The sequence below is a fragment of the Mesoplodon bidens genome (genome assembly GCF_964165515.1).
Source record: "Mesoplodon bidens genome assembly, chromosome: 5".
NCBI classification, from domain to species: Eukaryota; Metazoa; Chordata; class Mammalia; order Artiodactyla; family Ziphiidae; genus Mesoplodon; species Mesoplodon bidens.
In genome coordinates, this window is record NC_138161.1 from 88819050 (window position 1) to 88835585 (window position 16536).

Here is a 16536-nt window from a genome sequence, read left to right on the forward strand (position 1 = left end):
ATTTAGTAACTTTATGAGAGTAAATGGTGTTTTTGATCCAAATAATGAATATCATTTGCATATAAGATAGTCTGAAAATTAAGACAGTAAAATTTCACAGAATAGTATTAAAATACTGGGATGAACAGGAGAGAAAGGGGAAAGGAGAAAGAGAGCTAAGGATTACATACGAAATAGGTACAAGATAATGCAGTCTTATCATTTGCGAATATGTGTATGCATATATATATGCTTTTAACTAGCAGCTGTTCTCAAGTTCAAATCTATATTTAATCAATACATAGACAAAAATGACTTCTACTCAGTGTGTAATCATTTAGAAGTAGATGGTTTTATGAGTCCTTCAAAGATACTTCAAAGCAGTTTAAGTAATTTCTATGCAGACTTAACACTAGTGCTGAAACAAATGTCACGTTGGATCTTGTCCAATAACTTTGTAACTAAAAATCACCACTTTTATCACCATTACAAAGGAGATTGATTTCTGTTTATGGTAGAATCGTTAAGCATCAGCAAGTCAGTTAGTTTTATGGCTTCTAAACTTCCTTTTTTGGATCCCAGCCATGACAGTCACTGTGATGGTCAGGTTAGCCGTGCCCCATTTCAGTTCAGTGGTCACCGCTGGTGAGAAAGTTTCACCAGAGAGAGAGAGACCGAATGAATGAAGGTGAAGCTTGTGTACGAATACTGTCGCTCTGAAGTAGGCTTGAACCCAGCCTAGTTCCCAGAGTTCTGAATCTCTCATTTAAGTTATCACCTCCCTGGATGCTTGGCTTAAAGGTATCTACTGCTGAGGATTCCCCTTTACATGACACTCTCTTGAAAGGCACCGTGTAATTTCCTGGCATCAACCTTGGAGTGGAAGTGAGTTCCAAGTTCTAACAGAGACAAAGCACTCTTTCAGAATTCCAATGCCTGAAGAAAGGAAACCTGAGGCCCAGGAGTCAGTGAGAGGGAGGGAGGGAGGGGGGAGCACAGGAGGGAACGGGCCTCTCAACTCTGGTAGTAATCTAGGTGGCAGGCTGCTCAGATCCAGGAAAGAATTCCCAGAAGCCGCCGTCCTTTGAAAATGATGCTGAGTTCTCCAAGTGCACTTCTGATAGGCTGGCTGATGGGAAGGATGCACTTGCACAGAGCTCTGTGTTCAGATGACAGTTGGCCTTCCTAAGGCTTGCTCAGGGAACCTCGGGGAAAGGTGAGCGTTATTTTAGTTGATGCTTCAGGTGTTGTACATCACTGTTGAGTTAAGTAATAATTTAACCAAGTCCTAAAGGAAAGACAGTAAATTCTTTTTTTTTTTGGTTTGATTTATGTATATCATAAAATGATTATCACAACAGGTGCAGCTAACATCCGTCATCTCATATAGATGCAATATAAAGAAAGAAAAAAAGAAAAAATTTTCTTCTTGTGATAAGAACTCTTACTAAGAACTCTTAATAGCTGATGAAAAAAGTAGAGTTTAAAAGGATGTGAATTTATGGATACCTGTTCAGTATCTAAAGTGCTGGCATTTGACTGAGCTATTTTGAGATGTGGTGTTATTTCACACCACCATTCATAGAATCAGTGTTACTACACACTGTGCTCTTGGAATTGGGCCACGTATTACCTCAGTTGAATGTTCCTCTGTACCTAATCAGCATCTTTTTAAGTTATAAACTGAACTCTTCATAGCAAAAGATCTTGTTTTAAGTTAAAAATCAAATATAATATCCAGTATCTCAAGGTTACTCATTAATGGTGTGTGAAGGAATTCAGCAAATACAATGGTGTATGTGGTAGAAATACTGCCTTAAAATCTAATTAGGGGAACAACACACAGATAACCAGGTAAAGCAGAGTATAATGAAATGAGTGTCAAATACAGGTGCCCGCGCAATGTGGTTGGAGCACAAAGAAAACAGTTGCTGATCCTGAGCAGGGAGTCAGGCAGCACCGTACAGAAACTTTTCCTGAATTGGCCTCAAGCTTCCATGGGCCCCTCTGTGCTCAGTGTATCTGCCGTGAGGCCCCTCACGCATCTCTTCATCAGGCAGAGGTCATATCTTAATCACCTTTGTGTCCACAGCCCCTCACAAGTTAAGGTATGAGGATTAAACGAATAAGCAAAGGCAGCATTTGAACTGGGTCTAAAGGAAGTTTGTTAAGGGCAGGAAAGTGGGAAAGTCCAGAGCTAAGTCTCAGGGGCATGCGAGGGGACGGCATGCTGAAGGGGGGTCACAGCCGTCACAGGAGGAGTAGGCACAGAGTTGCTGCTAGTTTGGAGCCATAGCAAGAAGGGTCGAGTTCGATTCTGTAACAGCGTCTCCCCAGGTTTTTTTTAAAGATGTGTAATGCTGGTCTGCCATCCACTGTGTTACCTGTATCAGAAACTCAGACTGTCTTATTCCCTTTGATTTTTATTTTTCATTCAACATTTACTAGGCAGCCACTACTCACAGTTGAATATGACTTAGGCCTTTTCCTTAGGGAGTCCCACGGTCCAGTGGGGAAGGTAGGCAAATGCTATTAACATGATTAGCAATGAGTAGAGATAGCAGCAAGGTGCTGTGGAACAGAGAGATGATAGGATATTTCAGGGAAGGCTACTTGGGGGTAGTGAGGCCAGCCTAGGGTCTTGAAGGATGAGTAGGAGTTTGACTAAATAATTGGTTAAATATATAATGATGCTGTATCTATATGGAACAGGAATGATATGGAGGGATCTCTGCTCAAAATGGAATGCATGATAGACTGAAAAGGGAAACTCAGTATTCATTTCCATATTAAATTCATGCTTTTAAATTAGCTTATATTTTAATACCCTTTATTTAGATCAGATAGTGACAAAAATAGAAGAAAAAAAGAGACTTAGTAGTTTAGACATCTCCATCCACAGCCTACTCTAATCTACAGCTATAAAGTCTTGTATGAACATTATGCTTTAAAGTATGTTTTAACTCTCATTTTGTTTTAATGTTATCCAGACCAATATCTAGAGAGCAACAAAATAAACTTTAGAAAATTAGAACATTAAAATGCATTGACAGGTTTATTTTAAAGAATTAGACTGCATTAGATTAGGTTTCTCCAGAAACAGACTCTGAAACAAAGATTGGAAGGCAAATGGTGTAAGTGCGGAGGTGCCCCAGGAAGCACGGTTAGAGTAGAGACGTGAGATTGCAGAGGAGAAGCCAGTACAGGGCCTGTTAATGAGCAGGTTACAGCTGCGGGCAGCTGGGGCTCAGTCCTGCCGAGGATGCCTGGGAGATAGTGTAAGAACGTGCTTCAGAGAAGCCCTAAATAAGAGGGAAAAGTTGGGGCGTTGAGAGTCCCAGACTCCTTTGTTCAAATGAAGCCTTGAGCGGAGGCTAAAGCGAAAGATAAAAGCAGAGCCTAGAGAGGTGAAACATCTCCACACATTTTTCTGCCACCTGTCAGCCTGGGCCATGGTTCCGTTTCCACCACCCCCCGCCCCGTACTGGGTTTTCCCAGGAACCTGCAGGACTTTGGGGAGCGTGGTTTGAAAGGTCTCGGCTTTGCAGGAGAGTTCGACATCAAGCAAAGCTTGGAGGCCGCTGGAAAGTACCTGTGGATGTGGGTTGCTTCCACATAATATGACGGCCATCATGGGGATTATTGAAGTATCACGTTCAACTTTTTACCTTTAGAAAAATTCTCAAACGTGACATTATTTTTACTTTCTGGAGGACCAAGTGTGAATTGCATCAGACTTGGACATAAGTTTGCATAATAAGGACAGATGTTTTAGGAGCTGTAGTTTGGACATCAGGACTTTGACAAAAGAATGCCATATAGGATGGGTGGGGTTTTTTTTGGTAATTAAAATAAATTTGTAAATTAAAATAAATTTGTTTTTCTTGAGTTAAATCTGAGCCATTTTAATGCTACTACTAACAATCACAAAATGTTCTGGGGAGAAGTGTAGTGTCTGATTCATGTTTTTCTTCCTCAGGTTTCTAATATTCAGGCAAGAACGGTTGTGTTGTCCTGGGCTCCCCCTGTTGGACTTTCGTGTGGACCCCACAGTGGTCTTTCCTTCCCCTACAGCTATGAGGTTGCTCTGTCAGACAAAGGACGAGATGGAAAATACAAGATAATTTACAGGTAGCGTATATTTCCATGTGTTTTTCTCAGCTGCCAAACTGTGAAATTGGTGTTACTAAGGAGAATAAAAAACAAAGGAAAAATTTAATGGCTTTCCAAATTTTCCTTTAAATAGTTCTTTTTAAGAATTACTGATAATTGTAATGTCAAGAGTTAACTTTGTCCAGAGTAATTGCTAATCAGAAATGACTTTTATACAGCTATTTGGTGTTGGTCAAATATGTCACTTGGTTATGTTAGCTTGCCAGTGTAGTACTAAAGAAAATTTTCCATTAATGTTGTCAGAGTAAAAAGTGAGCATGCCTTTTAGTTTTTACATATATCATGCACTTCTATGATCACCTCTTTTTAGGCCCAGACCTTGTGCTAGTCTTGTTTTTCAAAATTCTACAATGTGGTTTCCATTTCACCCTCCTTCTTATCCTCTACAGTAGTTTTCCAGTCTGCAGAAAAGCTTTTCATTCGGAGGCTATCTTAAATCGTCAGAAGTTTAGCACACCGAATTAGGGATTATCCCCTTCCACTTTATGGACTCTCAGATATTAACCATTTAAGTGATTTATAGCTGTGTTCTAAATGTGATAAAAAATTTTTAGGGTCAAATCTTTTCTCTTTTGTAATTGCTGGCACTGCTCAGATTTGCAGAGTAGGAAATCAGAAGCCATCTTGTTCTAACTACTTGTTTGACCTCTCTGTGACTGGCCCTGGGAACTACTGCCCAAGCCCAGTGTAACATGGTCACACAAAGCCCACCTCTTCCTCTGCTAGAGAAGCTGCTTTTCTCTTCTGTTTCCCTGCTGCAGACCTCGCATCTCCCTAGCCCCATTCCTAATTCTTAACTTGCTCCAGGGACTTGTCTTTTTCTGGACAAAGAAAAGGGGGAAAGAGAGACAGAGGGAAGCCCTTTAGTCACTCTCTCCTGTTGCCGCCCCGTAGGGCTCTGTCCTCTCTTCCTGGACTCCTACAAGAGTCTCCTCAGGCTCCTCCAGCACCCACTCTTGCTCTCCTCCCATCCAGCCTCCACGCTGCAAAAACAGAAGTCAGGCCAAGTCACCCCGCTGTGGGAACACTACAGTGCTTTTTCACTGTGCTTAGAATGTAGTCCTAACCCCTTCCTCTGGCTCACAACCATTGGGTTCTATTTTGAAAAGTCAGAATTGGTAGTGACCTTAGCAAAATATAGAGCACCATTTCCCCCAGCCCACCAAGAAACACTTAGATTCTATCAATGCATGATGGTCATCGGTGGCAGGAGCTAGAGTCCCAAGTGCCCAGTGAGGCAGGCAGGTAACATAAGTGAGGAAGTACGAAGCTTGGGAATGAGGTGAACGGTGAAGGTGAACGGGAACACTCCTGTCTTCATCAAGAAAGGAGCAGCTGGGGCTTCCCTGGTGGCGCAGTGGTTGGGAGTCCGCCTGCCGATGCAGGGGACACGGGTTCGTGCCCTGGTCTGGGAGGGTCCCACATGCCGCGGAGCGGCTGGGCCCGTGAGCCATGGCTGCTGAGCCTGCGCGTCCGGAGCCTGTGCTCCGCAACGGGAGAGGCCACAACAGTGAGAGGCCTGCGTACCGCAAAAAAAAAAAAAAAAAAAAAAAGAAAGGAGCAGCTGGCAGTCACCTAAAGTAGGTTGTTGCATAAGGGAATGTAGGCCTAGATTTGCTGATTCCTTGGAATTTTTTTTAAAGGAAATGCTAAAAATCTGAATTGTTATGTAAACCTTCCTAATGTTAAACTAATTCAGCAAATTCAAAAAATTTGAAAGATAAAGTGCAAGTCAAACAACATAACTGCATGCAGGGTGTGGACATTAGCCTCCAGTTTGCAACTTTAAGAAAGTATTTTTATTTAAATAATTTCAAACTTATAAAATGTTACAGAAATAAAGAGATCAAGGAATATGTGCATATCCTTTACCCAGATTCACATATTATTAACTTTTTACCCTATTTGCTTTACTATTTGATTTTCTCTCTTGCCTTTTCTCTCCTCTTAATCTGTATTTTTTCCTATTAGTTTTATACATCATGGTCCTTTACTGCTAAATACTGCAGGGTGTTTCCTAAGATGTTTTCTTAAATAGCTACAATGCCATTACTTCATGACTTTACATCAATACCATACTTTTATCCAATCTATCGTCCACATTCCAGTTTTGTCAGTTGATTAAATAATGTCTTCGGTAGCATTTTTCTTCCCCTTGTAGGACAAGATCCATTCTAGGGTCAGATACAGCAGTTGGTTGTCATGTCTCTGTAGCTTTCTTTAATTTGGAGCACTTCCACAGTATTTCATTGTCCTTTATCACACTGACTTTTTTTTTTTTCCAATCTTCTGTTTTAATAATGAAAACTGACATGTATACATACTTTTTCAAAAACAAACATGTTAAATATCTCTAGCAGGGCAATAAGTTAAAAATTTTTTTTTTAATTATGGCTATGGCTAAATTTCAAACATACAGAAACATAGAGAAAATACTACAATGAACCCCCAGATAACCATCACTCAAATTTAACAATTATCAAGATTTTGCCACATTTGCATCATATCCCCTTTATTACTATTATTATTGTTGTTGTTGTAGTTATTGTAGCATTTGGTAGCAACTCACAGATAACACATCAGTTACTCCTACATAGTTCAATATGGATCAACATAGATATTTTTTTACGTAACTGCAATGTCATTAACATCTAGGAAAACTGACAATAATTATACCAGGCATCATTTAATACCTTGGTCATATTCAGATTTTCCCAGTTGTCTCAAAAATGTGTTTTAATATTGATTTCTCCTTCTGGGAATACAAATGAAGTTTACTCATTGCATGGGATTGTTAGGTCTCATAAATTTATTTAAGTCTAGAATAGTCTCCCTTTCATCCTTTATTTTTTTGGAAATGGAATAGCTACTTTATATTTTAAATTTTAATTAAAAAATTTTATTGACGTATAGTTGGCATACAATATAGTTTTCAGGTGTATCTCCCACCTTTTTAAAAATTCTTGATCAGTTGCAAAAAGTGAATCACTTTTTTTACCAATCTGAATTTGTGGTATCCTTTAACTTAATCTTCCTCCCCCTTATTTCTTATAAGTGGATAGTTAGTTCTGAAGCTTGATCAGATGCAGATTTAACATTTGTGGGAGGCTTTCATCAAGGTAGTTCTATGTACTTCCTCTTCCAGCACATTGGGAAGCAACAGTGTTTGGTGGCCTCACTGTGATTAAATCGTTTGGGAATTATCCAATGCCCTTTTTAAAAATCTTATTTATTTATTTGAAATATAGTTGACATACAGTATTAGTTTCAGGTATGCTACATAGTGATTCAAACTTTTTATAGATTACACTCCATTTAAAGTTATTATAGGCTTTCCCTGGTGGCTCACTAGTTAAGAATCCGCCTGCCAATGCAGGGGACACGGGTTTGAACCCTGGTCCGGGAAGATCCCACATGCCGCGGAGCAGCTAAGCCCGTGTGCCACAGCTACTGAGCCCACGTGCTACAGTTACTGAAGCCCGCGCGCCTAGAGCCCAGGCTCCTCAACAAGAGAAGCCACTGCAGTGAGAACCCACGCTCCGCAACTAGAGGAAACCCACGTGCAGCAATGAAGACCCAACACAGTCAAAAATTAATTAATTAATTAAAAAATATAAATAAAGTTATTATAAAATATTGGCTGTATTCCCTGTGCTGTGTATTACATCCTTGTAGCTTATTTACTTTATACATAGTAGTTTGTACTTCTCAATCCCCTACCCATATCTTGCCCCTCCCCAGTTCGCTCTCCCCACTGGTACCTACTAGTTTGTTCTCTATATCTGTGAGACTGTTTCTGTTTTGTTATATTCATTTGTCTGTTTTATTTTTTAGATACCACATATAAGTGCTAGCATACAGTGTTTGTCTTTGTCTGACTTATTTCACTAAGCATAATACCCTCCAGGTCCATCCGTGTTGTTACACATGGCAGAATTTCATTCTTTTTTGTGGCTGGGTAGATACTGACATTTGTGAAGATTACAGTTATGCCCCCACACACCCCTCTCACGTTTAAAAATTTTTTTAATGGGAACATTACTTATTTTCTGGAATGTTGGTGGTTTCCTTATGATTAAGTCAAGGTTCTGTTGCAGCTTCTGGTCAAATAAATGGTTTTATTTTGTGTAAGAGAGCTATTTATTGGCATGCATCTGTAAGAGAGCTGTTTATTAGTATTGATATGTGAGGGAAGTAGATTGAGGTTTCTTGAAGAGAGTTGAGAAGTTGAAGCTATTGGGGTTCTTGCCAGGACAAGTCTGGGAGCCACCTTCAGTTGACAGCTGGTGCTGTTATTTACACGTACGTTTATCTAGGTATCTTTCTGTTCAGCTTGCTTCCTTATTTACTTATTTTTATGTAGTCATTTTGAAGAAGTGGTAAGATATTTTGGAATTTTATTCATAAGTTAGCCTTGCCATTTTCCAGATCCAGAATGACACCATTTCAAGGAATCTCATTTACTAGTCCAGAAAAATGATAATACCAAGCAGGACTGACTTATTTCTGACTTAAGGTGGAAGTAGAAATAATAGTTCTTGAATCGCTGTTGGTACCTGACTATGAGACCCAAATCCAAAAGCTGTTTTATTTTTGAAACTGGTATCATTGACTAAGAAATGATTTTTCATTGCAGCGGAGAAGAATTAGAATGTAACCTGAAAGATCTTAGACCAGCAACCGATTATCATGTGAGGTGAGTATTGGGGAATTCAGATTGCTAAAATAAATAATATGCTCCTTTTTAAAAGTGTTTGGTTAACAGCACTTGCCTAACTAAAAGTGTCAGTACCTTTGCTCATCAGCCATTCCTTGATGTCCTACACTTGAGAGCACAGAGATTGGGAGTCCACAGAAGTGCTCTGGTAATAGAAAAGTAGATGATACCCTGAACAGAATTTAAAAATTATTTTTGTGAAGTAATTTTTATTTTACATAGTCTTCTAAGATCCGTTGGAATGCGTGGTTTAATATATCATATTTTTTTCTATAAAGCAATCATTTTTTACCATGGGTATATCTGTTATTAGAGACCTTCCATGTAAACTATATGTTCAGCCAATATGACTAAATAAAGCCCTTCCCATGTTTCAAGTTTGGACCTAAAAGGCAATACGTTTTGAAATAAGTAATGCAGATATCAAAATTATCTCTAGCAAGAGCTAATGCAGTTTGCCGAAACAACTCACATAGTTTGCTACCGAGTCTGAACTCTCTACCATGACTGCTCTGGAAGGCAGGGATAGCTGATCTCAGGGAGAGACCTGGCCAACCACAGACCTGCGAGGACGAAAGTATCATCTAAATGTTTACAGAGCTCATCTGATTACTCAAAGATACATCCATACATCCATCTGCAAACAGGCAGATTTTTTAATCTGAATGTGATCCATAATATCGTCTAAATTTTCATTTTAATTTAAACTTTCATTTTATTTAATTTTTAATTTGATCAGAAATTCTCATTTTATCTAATAGGGTGAAAAACAACAAATTCTCCTTTCTTCAATTATATATGTGTATATCAAGATTATGTAATAAAATTGCAAGCATCAAGCACACACCCTTTATTACACTTTCCAAAGGTTAATTCACACCACCCGTTCCCTTTGTGGTAGAGTAGAGGCAGGGTAGCCTAGCAAGAAGAGCATATGTTAATTATTAGGAAGCTTGAGGTCTAGTCTGGTTCTGCCCATCGATTGACTGTTTTAACTTTGGTCAATCACAGAGAATCCATGCCACAATTTTCTCAGTAACAAAAGTAAGGAAAGTAGTGGTGTGTTCAGATTATAGTATCTTATTAGCTGCACAAGTGTTTAAAGCTAGGTTTAAAGCAATACATAAAAGAGCAAGGTTTTTATATTCAGTCATAAAGTGTATATCTGCTTAGCTATTGTTTTGTTTAGATGAACTCTGTTGCAACCATCTTTTCCTATTTGCATCAAAACTTTTGGATTTTGAGTGAATTAGCTTTAGCCCAAACATATTGAACTTTTCACACCATCTGTACAAACAAAAAAATTTGTATAACTTGTGAAGCTGAGATGGTAATAGTTTAACCATTCTTTGAAATGGTCGATTTAACAGCAAACCAGAAAATGTAACACAACATAGGGAGTCCTGTAAATGTTCTCCATTAGACGTTGTTAACATGTGTTTCCTTTTTTCTCTTTTACTGTTCATTGTCATTGCTTTACTAAAGGTTTACTTTATTAATTTTCTGCTCATCCATGAGTTGACAATAACTTAAAAAAAATTTTTAAATGTCACAGTCTGCCCTTTATTTACTGTCCTATCTGTTGTGTTGCCCTTTGTATCTTTTTAATGCCTCTTACAAAGGGTAAACTTGAGAATACTTGCTCATTAATTGTTTTTACATATCTTATGAACACCTTAAACTTCTGGGCAGATAAAAGGAATAATTAATGGATTCCCCAAAAGACATAGGAGCATGAGGTAGTTACCATCTAGAGGCCTTGGGTCCAAGACTTCCTCCTAACACATCGGGGATCCCACCCTTGTGACGTGTATATATATATATATATATATATATATATATATATATATATACACACATATATATATATATATTTTTTTTTTCTGGTACGCGGGCCTCTCACTGTTGTGGCCTCTCCCGTTGCGGAGCACAGGCTTTGGACGCGCAGGCTCAGCGGCCATGGTTCATGGGCCCAGCCGCTCCGCGGCATGTGGGATCTTCCCGGACCAGGGCACGAACCTGCATCCCCTGCATTGGCAGGCGGACTCTCAACCACTGCGCCACCAGTGAAGCCCCCTTGTGACATATTTGACACTTGTGTGACACCACACATAAACAGCCTAAGGCACCACCAGCTGTTATTTGGTCTAGTGCTCTGCTGGCCAGAGAGATGGAAAATTCTCCGTCTCTTTGATCCTGATCTCTTTACATTTTTATACAGCAGGTTCTCATTAGTCATCTATTTTATACACATCAGTGTATACATGTCAATCCCAATCTCCCTATTCATCCCACCACCACCACCACCACCCCATTGGTGTCCATACGTTTGTTCTCTACATCTGTGTCTATTTCTGCCTTGCACACCTGTTCATCTGTACCATTTTTCTAGATTCCACATATATGAATTAATATATTTGTTTTTCTCTTTCTGACTTACTTCACTCTGTATGACAGTCTCTAGGTCCATCCACGTCTCTACAAATGACCCAATTTCATTCCTTTTTATGGCTGAGTAATATTCCATTGTATATATGCACCACATCTTCTTTATCCATTCGTCTGTTGATGGGCATTTAGGTTGCTTCCATGACCTGGCTATCGTAAATAGTGCTGCAGTGAACATAGGGGTGCATGTGTCTTTTTGTTTTTTGTTTTTTCCACATCTTTATTGGAGTATAAATGCTTTACAATGTTGTGTTAGTTTCTACTGTACAACAAAGTGAATCAGCTATATGTATACATATATCCCCATATCCCCTCCCTCTTGAGCCTCCCGCCCCCCACCCTCCCTATCCCACCCCTCTAGGTCGTCACAAAGCACCAAGCTGATCTCCCTGTGCTATGCGGCTGCTTCCCACTAGCCATCCATTTTACATTTGGTAGTGTATATATGTCAGTGCTACTCTCTTATTTCATCCAAGCTTCCCCTTCACCCCCATGCCCTCAACTCCGTTCTCCATGTCTGCGTCTTTATTACTGCCCTGTCACTAGGTTTATCAGTACCATTTTTTAAAATGCCATATATATGCATTAGCCTCATATACAGCCTTTATTATGTTGAGGTAGGTTCCCTCTGTGACCACTTGCTGGAGAGTTTTTATCATAAATGGGTGTTGAATTTTGTCAGAAGCTTTTTCTTCATCTATTGAGATGATCGTATGGTTTTTATTCTTCAATTTGTTAATGTGGTGTATCACATTGATTTGCATATATTGAAGATCCCTTGCATCCCTGGGATAAATCACACTTGATCATGATGTATGATCCTTTTAATGTGTTGTTGGATTCTGTTTGCTAGTATTTTGTTGAGGACTTTTGCATCTATATTCATCAGTGATACTGGTCTATAATTTTCTTTTTTTGTAGTATCTTTGTCTGGTTTTGGTATCAGGGTGATGGTGGCCTTGTAGAATGAGTTTCGGAGTGTTCCTTCCTCTGCAGTTTTTTGGAAGAGTTTGAGAAGGATGGGTGTTACCTCTTCTCTAAATGTTTGATAGAATTCACCCGTGAAGCCATCTGGTCCTGGACTTCTGTTTGTTGGAAGATTTTTAATCACAGTTTCAATTTCATTACTTGTGATTGTTCTGTTCATATTTTCTGTTTCTTCCTGGTTCAGTCTTGGAAGGTTATACCTTTCTAAAAATTTGTCCATTTCTTCCAGTTTGTCCATTTTATTGGCATAGAGTTGCTTGTAGTAGTCTCTCAGAATGCTTTGTATTTCTGCAGTGTCTGTTGTAACTTCTCCTTTTTCATTTCTAATTTTATTGATTTGAGTCCTCTCCCTCTTTTTCTTGATGAGTCTGGCTAAAGGTTTATCAATTTTGTATATCTTCTCAAAGAACCAGCTTTTAGTTTTATTGATATTTGCTATTGTTTTCTTTGTTTCTATTTCATTTATTTCTGCTCTGATCTTTATGTTTTCTTGCCCTCTGCTAACTTTGGGTTTTGTTTGTTCTTCTTTCTCTAGTTCCTTTAGGTGTAAGGTTAGATTGTTTATTTGAGATTTTTCTTATTTCTTGAGGTAGGATTGTATTGCTATAAACTTCCCTCTTAGAACTGCTTTTGCTGCATCCCATAGGTTTTAGGTCATCGTGTTTTCATTGTCATTTGTCTCTAAGTATTTTTTTGATTTCCCCTTTGATTTCTTGAGTGATCTCTTGGTTATTTAGTAACGTATTGTTTAGCCTCCATGTGTTTGTGTTTTTTACATTTTTCCCCCTGTAATTTATTTCTAATCTCACAGCATTGTGGTCGGAAAAGATGCTTGATGTGATTTCAATTTTCTTAAATTTACCGAGGCTTGATTTGTGACCCCAGATGTGATCTATCCTGGAGAATGTTCTGTGTACACTTGAGAGGAAAGTGTATTTTGTTGTTTTCGGATGGAATGTCCTATAAATATCAATTAAATCTATCCTGGTCTGTTGTGTCATTTAAAGCTTGAGTTTCCTTATTAATTTTCTGTCTTGATGATCTGTCCATTGGTGCAATTGAGGTGTTAAATTCCCCCACTGTTACTGTGTTACTGCCGATTTCCTCTTTTATAGCTGTTAGCAGTTGCCTTATATGTTGAGGTACTCCTATGTTGGGTGTGTATGCATTTATAATTGTTATATCTTCTTCTTGGATTGATCCATTGATCATTATGTTGTGTCCTTCCTTGTCTCTTGTAACATTCTTTATTTTAAAGTCTAGTTTATCTGATATGAGAATTGCTACTCCAGCTTTCTTTTGATTTCCTTTTTCATGGAATATCTTTTTCCGTCCCCTCACTTTCAGTCTGTCTGTGTCCCCAGGTCTGAAGTAGGTCTCTTGTGGACAGCACATATATGGGTGTTGTTTTTGTATCCATTCAGCAAGCCTGTCTTTTGGTTGGAATATTTAATCCATTCATGTTTAAGGTAATTATCGATATATATGTTCCTATGACCATTTTCTTAATTGTTTTGGGTTTGTTTTTATAGGTCCTTTTCTTCTCTTGTGTTTCCCACTTAGAGAAGCTCCTTTAGCATTTGTTGTAGAGCTGGTTTGGTGGTGCTGAACTCTCTTAGCTTTTGCTTGTCTGTAAAGCTTTTGATTTCTCTGTTGAATCTGAATGAGATCCTTGCTGGGTAGAGTAATCTTGGTTGTAGGTTCTTCCCTTTTATCACTTTAAATATGTCATGCCACTCCCTTCTGGCTTGTAGAGTTTCTGCTGAGAAATCACCGTTAACCTTATGGGAGTTCCCTTGTATATTGTTTGTCATTTTTCCCTTGTTGCTTTTAATAATTTTTCTTTGTCTTTAATTTTTGTCAGTTTGATTACTTTGTGTCTCGGCATGTTTCTCCGTGGGTTTATCCTGTGCTTCCTGGACTTGGGTGGCTATTTGCTCTCCCATGTTAGGGATGTTTCTGACTATAATCTCTTCAAATATTTTCTCAGGTCCTTTCTCTTTTCTCCTTCTGGGACGCATTATAGATGCGACTCTTGGTGTGTTTAATGTTTTCCCAGAGGTCTCTTAGGCTGTATTCATTTCTTTTCATTCTTTTTTCTTTATTCTGTTCTGTGGCAGTGAGTTCCACCATTCTGTCTTCCTGGTCACTTATCCGTTCTTCTGCCTCAGTTATTCTGCTATTGATTCCTTCTATTATATTTTTCATTTCAGTTATTGTATTGTTCATCTCTGTTTGTTTGTTCTTTAATTCTTCTAGGTCTTTGTTAAACATTTCTTACATCTTCTCAATCTTTGCCTCCATTCTTTTTCTGAGGTCCTGGATCATCTTCACCATCATTATTCTGAATTCTTTTTTCTGGGAGGTTACCTATCTCCACTTCATTTCATTGTTTTTCTGGGTTTTATCTTGTTCCTTCATCTGGTACATAGTCCCCTGCCTTTTCATTTTGTCTATCTTTCAATGTGGTTTTTGTTCCACAGGCTGCAGGATTGTAGTTCTTCTTGCTTCTGCTGTCTGCCCTCTAGTGGATGAGGCTATCTAAGAGGCTTGTGCAAGCTTCCTGCTGGAAGGCACTGGTGGTCGGTAGAGCTGGGTGTTGCTCTGGTGGGCAGAGCTCAGTAAAACTTTAATCCACTTGTCTGCTGATGGGTGGAGCTAAGTTCCCTCCCTGTTGGTTGTTTGGTCTGAGGCGACCCAACACTGGAGCCTACCCTGGCTCTTTGGTGGGGCTAATGTTGGGCTCTGGGAGGGCTTACACCAAGGAGTACTTCCCAGAACTTCTGCTGCCAGTGTGCTTGTCCCCACGGTGAGCCACAGCTGCCCCCCGCCTCTGCAGGATGCCCTCCAACACTGCCAGGTAAGTCTTGTTCTGTCACCTGTGGGGTCACTACTTCTTTCCCCTGGGTCCTGGTGCACACTCTCCTTTGCATGTGCCATCCAAGAGTGGAGTCTCTGTTTACCCCAGTCCTGTTGAAGTCCTGTAATGAAATCCCTATAGCCTTCAAAGTCTGATTCTCTGGGAATTCCTCCTCCCATTGCCAGACCCCCTGGTTGGGAAGCCTGACATGGGCCCAGAACCTTCACTCTAGTGCGTGAACTTCTGTGGTATAATTGTTCTCCAGTTTGTAAGTCACCCACCCGGCGGTTATGATTTTATTGTGATTGCACCCCTCCTACCATCTCATTGCGGCTTCTCCTTTGTCTTTGGATGTAGGGTATCTTTTTTGGTGAGTGCCAGTGTCTTCCTGTCGATTGTTCAGCAGTTACTTGTGATTCCGGTGCTCTCTCAAGAGGGAGTGAGCACATGTCCTTCTACTGCGCCATCTTCCAGAACACATCGCTTTTAGTATTTTTAAAAAATTCTTTCCTAAGAAAAATGTCTACAGTCCCAATTGTAGTTACTTTGCTCTGGCTATTCCACAGTCCATATAGGTCATTCATTCTCTTTCCTTATACAGCCTTCCATTTTTCAACCTAGAGAATACTCTTAACACTTCCAGCCCCTATGTAGAGTCAGTCTCTTCTGCCTTGAATTGCTTTGGGAGGCAGCTTGATAACATAGTAGGCAGACGTTGGAATTTGGAATTAATGACTCAGGCACTTACTGAGGGTATGTGATTAGGCAAGCCATGTAAGCTTCAATGTCCTTGTTTTCTCATTCGTAAAATGAGGATAATAACGATACCGGCCTCAGAAAGATGGTGTGAGAGCAAATGAAATATATGTGCAAATCTATTATAAATCTGTAACACCTATAAATGTTTTGTTGTTGCAGATTTTCCACACTAAAAATAAAAAGGACTTCATTATGAAGCTTGACAATACCGCTCATTATTTTATTGAGATAAAGATATATCACAATTGGAACTGAAAAAAGCAGACCAAAAATCTCTTTTTATGATGTAGTTAACATTCTCAAAATCTTAGTTCCAGGAATGTAAGCTTTTATCAACACAGTAGCCTCAAATATCATTTTAAATTTAACAGTCACCTATAAGGCCTCAAAAAGCTACATGGAAATATTTCCTCACTTTTCCACAACAGAAGCTCCAAATGAATTCCATTACTGTACAGCTGCAAAACGAACAATTATACTTATTACCGTTTTCATTTATTTGTACATTACCAATTTAGAAAATGTCACCTTTTAGGAAGTCTAGAGAGCCAATCATGAAAACAGATGTTCTTTTAGCAGTGCCAAGCAGGCTGTATTCTCCTTCTAGTTGTTA

At 39.2% G+C, this 16536-nt stretch overlaps 1 protein-coding gene across 4 annotated transcripts in view; it reads left to right on the top strand.

Moving 5' to 3' along the window:
• The window catches only part of FNDC3B (fibronectin type III domain containing 3B), a gene marked incomplete at its 3' end in the record, with an annotated part of 350833 nt that overhangs the window by 251304 nt on the left and 82993 nt on the right, over positions 1 to 16536 (top strand). For all 4 annotated transcript variants that reach the window (XM_081235889.1, XM_081235892.1, XM_081235891.1 and 1 more), the window contains exons 8-9: positions 3959 to 4110; positions 8789 to 8848. In XM_081235889.1, the coding sequence (XP_081092015.1) occupies positions 3959 to 4110; positions 8789 to 8848 (212 nt within the window). The remainder of the gene's footprint in view (positions 1 to 3958; positions 4111 to 8788; positions 8849 to 16536) is intronic.